Source organism: Myotis brandtii, unplaced genomic scaffold (assembly GCF_000412655.1).
Source record: "Myotis brandtii unplaced genomic scaffold, ASM41265v1 scaffold187, whole genome shotgun sequence".
Classification (NCBI taxonomy): Eukaryota; Metazoa; Chordata; class Mammalia; order Chiroptera; family Vespertilionidae; genus Myotis; species Myotis brandtii.
In genome coordinates this window covers 256593-262209 of record NW_005356944.1, presented here as the reverse complement: position 1 = coordinate 262209, position 5617 = coordinate 256593, and the positions used below count along the sequence as shown (strand labels likewise).

General features: G+C 55.3%; 1 protein-coding gene across 1 annotated transcript in view; it reads right to left on the bottom strand.

Annotated features, from left to right (window-relative positions):
* Positions 1-4845, bottom strand: part of OTUB1 (OTU deubiquitinase, ubiquitin aldehyde binding 1) — a 12587-nt gene extending 7742 nt beyond the window's left edge. The window contains exons 1-2 of the mRNA XM_005864437.2: positions 4581-4845; positions 4148-4267 (exon numbers count right to left, since the gene is read on the bottom strand). Of these exons, the coding sequence (XP_005864499.1) occupies positions 4148-4267; positions 4581-4845 (385 nt within the window). The remainder of the gene's footprint in view (positions 1-4147; positions 4268-4580) is intronic.
* Between the last annotated feature and the right edge of the window lie 772 nt (positions 4846-5617).

The following is a 5617-nucleotide window of genomic DNA, read 5'->3' as shown; positions in this document are numbered from 1 at the left end:
GGAGGCCCCGGGGCCAGGCCAGCTCTCGGGACCGAACTCCGGAGCCGGCGCCTCTGGTTGTGGGAAAAGCGAGTCTTGGTGAAAGCGGGGACTTGGCGGCCGTGCGCTTCCGGTCGGGCATCATCCCCAGGAGGGGCTCCTGGCCGGGCGGGGCAGCCGGCCCATGATGCGCTCTCATCATTGATGTTCTCTCTCTCCCTCTCCCTTCCTCCCTGAAATCAGTGGGAAAAGCGAGTCTTGGTGAAAGCGGGGACTTGGCGGCCGTGCGCTTCCGGTCGGGCATCATCCCCAGGAGGGGCTCCTGGCCGGGCGGGGCAGCCGGCCCATGTTGCTCTCTCATCTCTCTCTCCCTCTCCCTTCCTTCCTGAAATCAATGGAAATATATTAGGAAAAAAAAAAAAAAAAGCAGGGCGTTGATAAAAATGAAAAACAGATATAGTGGTTCTCAACCTTCCTAACGCCGCGACCCTTTAATACAGTTCCTCATGTTGTGGTGACCCCCAACCATAAAATTATTTTCGTTGCTACTTCATAACTGTAATTTTGCTACTGTTATGAATCGTAATGTAAATATCTGATATGCAGGATGTATTTTCATTGTTACAAATTGAACATAATTAAAGCATAGTGATTAATCACAAAAACAATATGTAATTATATATGTGTTTTCCGATGGTCTTAGGCGACCCCTGTGAAAGGGTCGTTCGACCCCCCAAAGGGGTCACGACCCACAGGTTGAGAACCGCTGGATTAGTGGCTGCCAGGGCTTAAGGAAGGAGTGGGGGCCGGAGGAAAGCGAGTGTGGTTGTAAAAAGGAAACGAGATGAAACATTCTGTATCTTTCTTACTAGTCTATTGTATTTTTTTAAATTTTTTTTATTGATTTCAGAGAGGGAGGGGGAGAGAGAGAGAGAAGCATCAATGATTCGACTGCTTCCTGCAAGCCCCTCACGGGGGACTGAGCCCACAGCCCTGGGCACATGCCCTAACTGGGATTGAACCAGCAGCCGTTCGGTGCACTGGTGATGCCCAACCGAGCCACATGGGCCAGGGCTTTAGTGTGTTTTTATTGATTTTTTTTAGAGAGAGAAGATAGGAGAAAGAGAAACTGACCAATTCATACACACTCTGCCCCTGACCAATCTGAATTCCAAACCTGGGCATGTGCTCTGACCGGGAATCAAACCAGTGACCTTTGGCCTGGCCTATTTTACTCAGTGGTTAGAGCGTCGACCCTCAAAGGGTCACTGGTTTGATTCCCTGGTCAAGGGCATATACTTTGGTAGCAGGTTCAATCCCCAGCCACAGTAGGGCGCCAGTAGGAGGCAACCAATCGACGTTTCTCTCTCTCTCTCTTTCCTCCCTTACCCCCTCTCTTCCACTCTCTAAAAATCAATGGAAAAAATCTCTTCATTCCTTGGGTGAGGACTTTTTAAAATATATTTTTATTGATTTCAGAGAGGAGAGGGAGAGAGAGAGATAGACACTTCCATGATGAGACAGATTTATTGATTGGCTGCCTCCTGCAGGCTCCCTACTGGGGATCGAGCCCACAACCTGGGCATGTGCCCTTGACCTGAATCGAACCCGGGACCCTTCAGTCTGCAGGCCGATGCTCTATCCACTGAGCCAAACTGGCAAGGGCTGGGTGAGGATTTTTTTTTTTTTAAGTGACCTTTCAGTTCCCAGGATGATGCTCAACCAACTGAGCCACACTGTCCAGGGCAAAACATTCTGTATCTAACTATATGAATATCCTAGTATATGCTGTATTACAGTTTTGCAAAATGTTACTAATGGAGGAAACTGGGTAGAGGGCACACAGGATGCTTCTGTGCAGTCTGTTAAAATTGCCTGTAACCTAATTGTAACCTAATAAAAAGGTTACAAAGTGGCCCAGTCGGGTCGGTGTTGCTCATTGGTTGAGCATTGACCCATGAACCAAGAGTCCCCGGTTGGGTTTTGAGCTCAATCCCCAGTAGATGGCGTTCGAAGGGCAGCTGATGGATGTTTCTATCTCTCCCTCTCCCTCTCCCTCTCTCTCTAAAATCAATTAAAGCATATATATAATCTTGAAAGGTTACGAAGCGGTAAGGCCTTGGATACTGAAGCTACTGTTAGGCGATCGCCTGGGGCTCTGGCCCCTGCCTTTTGCAGGACGGTGCAGTAGTGGTCTTTGAGCATCGGGAGCTGTGCCCCAGTCCCAGGCAGACCCCTCAGCTGGTGACAGTGCAGGAGGGGAATGTGACCGAAGGTGTTCATGAGCTTTGTCCAGTCCCGGAGCTGGTGCACTGGTGCCTGGGCTCACCACACAGCCCCGGTGACCTCCCCACAGCAACACTACAAAAGTCAAATCTGTGTCCCAGAAACCTGGCAAATTACTACTTACTGGGTCAGTGAGCCTTGGGTTTCTTCCAAAGTCCAGAAAGCAAAGGATCCACCCAATTGGACCCTATGCCCACCCAGCTGTGCATTCCTCTTCCAGATGTAACAGCACAATCTGTGACTAGCGGTGAGCTCTTCCGTCAGTAGAAGAGAATTGTATTCTGTGAAGAGCTAGTAAGACAGTTGATGACAAAAACATATTAGGCTTTACTAAAGATTGAAGCCTAATGTTTTGTCATCAACTATCTTACTAGCTCTTGAAAATAGGTATAAGACAACTCCTACCCCCTCCTCCTTTACTTCAAGGGGGGAGTCTGTGATGAGAGGGAGAATGGGGCGGAGGCACTTCAAGGGGGGAGTCTGTGATGAGAGGGAGAATGGGCGGGGGTGGGGGGGGCTGAGGTTGGGACTAATGGTCAGGACAGGGAGCACAGCTGCTCTGGAGTCAGAAGGAATCCGCGTGCTACACTGACTGCCAACGCCTCCCTCGCAAGGGCCTGGGGCTTAAAGAAACCCCCGCCCCCATGTACAAAGGGCCTGTAAATGGGGGTCCTTTCTCCAACCTGCTGCCCTCCCTCCTTGTCAAGCAGAACAGCGAGCAGGAAACTGGCCCAGGGCACCCAGCTTTTTTTTAATTGATTTTAGAGAGAGGAAGGGAAACATCAGTGTGAGAAACATCGATCAGACGGGATGGAACCCACAACCTGGGTATGTGCCTGACCAGGAATCAAACCCGCCGCCTTCCGGTGCACAGGTGATGGTCCAACCGAGACACCAGCCAGGGTGCAGGGGGCTCGAGTTTTGCCCCCGCTTTTCCATGTCCATCTCTTTTGTGGTGAAGAACTGCTCTTACCCTCATTCCATGGTAAATGTTACTTTTACCATCTTAGGGTTTCGGTTCTCTACCTGAAGCATCTACAGCCCCACCGCACATTTGCCAGGAGTCACCAGCACAGCTCGACTTCCTCTGCCTCCCAGTGTGCCAACCCAGAAACGCCCAGTGCGGCAGCCCCTGGCTGGCGAGGTCTGCAGTGCAACAGGCAGCACTGGCGGCGGGGCTCAGGCTGCTGTTGGACAGTCACCAAGGCGACAGGCAGCAGCCCAGGCTGCCTTCCCGCAGCACAGACACGGCGCAGGTGCCTCCTCACAGCCGGGCCGGCTCGCAGTGTGCCTGCACCCCCGTCCATGCCAGCTGGATTGTCAGGTGGAGGGAGAGGCGACACCGCACCAGGACCCAGGGACTGGGAAACCTTGGTCTCAGAGAGTGTTACTGAATGGCACAGGCCCCCGGGCGACATGGCTGCCAGGCCCCCTCAATTTCTCCCACCTCCAGGGAAGAGGGCCTGGCAGCAAGGACATGGCATGGGCCCTGGGAGGGCCACAATCCTCACAGGAAGGCCGTGGCCAGGAAAAGCCTCCAAGGTGAGCCAAAGATGAGGGATCGGTGATCCTTTCCCAGGCCAGCTTGAAGAGTGGGGGCATGCCTGGCCCCACATGAGCCTCTGGAACCCACAAGGCTCCATAGGCAGCCGGCTCCAAAATCAGAGAGGCCAGCCCGATGACGCGTGGCAGGGTGGTACGTGTGGCAGGGCGGTACACGTGGCAGGGCGGTATGTGTGGCAGGGCGGTACGCGTGGCAGGGCGGTAGGCCCATAGGCAGCCGGCTCCAAAATCAGAGAGGCCAGCCTGATGACGCGTGGCAGGGCGGTACGCGTGGCAGGGCGGTACGCGTGGCAGGGCGGTATGTGTGGCAGGGCGGTACGCGTGGCAGGGCGGTAGGCGCAGGCTGCCAGGGCGGTGTGCGTGGCAGGGCGGTACGTGTGGCAGGCGGTATGTGCAGGCTGCCGGCTGGGTTGATACTCGCCTGCAGGGTCCGGGCCACCTAAGGCAAAAGGCAAGCAGAGGAGGGGCAGAGGCGGCAGAGAGAGCCACCCCGCCCAGACTCACACCACCCACACGCCGCCTCATGTAAATACCTCACATTCCAGCACATCTCAAGTCTGCGAGGGTCCGGTCCGCTGGTGCCGGCCTCTCCGGGGAGAGCCTCCACGCACCCGCCCCAGGAGGTGCCTTCGTTGCCTTACTGCTACCATCCACCAACCCCCACACACCTGGCGGCTTACAACACAAATGTATGACTTCACAATCCTAGAGGTCAGAGGTCCGGTCCGGGTTCCACCGGACAGAAAGGATACGTGTCTGCCGGCTGCGTGCCTTCCGGGAGCTCTGAAGGAGCATCTGCTTCCCACGCCGGCAGGTTGTCGGCAGAATCCAGCTGCTGCTGCTGTAGGACGAGGTGCCCTGTTCCTGCTGGCTGTACCCGAGGGCTGTCCCCAGGTCCCGGAGGTCGCTGCGTTCCTTGGCTCCCGGCCCACTCTCTCCATCTTCAAAGCCAGCACGGCAGGCAGGCAGGTGGGCAGAGTCCGCCCGAAAGGACCATTTTCCGCCTTCCTTGTCCATCGTCCCCCATAAGGATTACACTGGGCCCGTTGGATCCTCTCCCACTTCCACACGCTTAATTTAGTCACATCTGCAGAGTCCCCTTTGCCATGTAAAGTGACCTATTCAGATTCCAGGGCTCAGGACCTGGACATCTTTGGGAGGCCACAATTCTGCTGGTCACACCACCTTAATTTAAAATCATGAACACTGAGGCTCAGAGAGGCTAATTGACTTGCCCACTGTCATATAGTAAATGGCCAAACCAGGCCTCAAACCCAGGCCTCCCAGCCCCGTTCCTGACATAGTATCTGCCAGGACCGCAGCCTCCCCCCACCCAGCAAGCACACCACGCAGACACCATCCTCCAGACTCGGCCCCCGCAGGCCCCTGCAGACAGACACAGGAAATGCTGGTTGGGAGGACAGGGAGCCCGATTTCTCTGCAGGGGATGGGAGAGGGACGCTGAAAGGTGACCAGGCTTCAGGCCTAGAACCACACGAAGAACCAAAGGGAGAATGGGGCTCAAGCATGCCCGGTCACTCGCATCCACCCCCAAGTGTGACCCTGCCCACATCCACGTGCCACGGGCCCAGCAGGCTGTGGGAGACAAGGGCCCAGGAGCTGCGGGCTCGATCAGGGCCCTCGGGCCAGGGCTCTGAAGGACTTGCCTGTAACCACTCGCTTCTCGTCAACTGGCACCGTGGCCTGAGATGTGCAGCTTTGGGCTGGAGTGGTCCTGCTAGGACAGGGGACCGCTGTCCCTTTGGGTTCCAGGAACACAGAGTGAGGA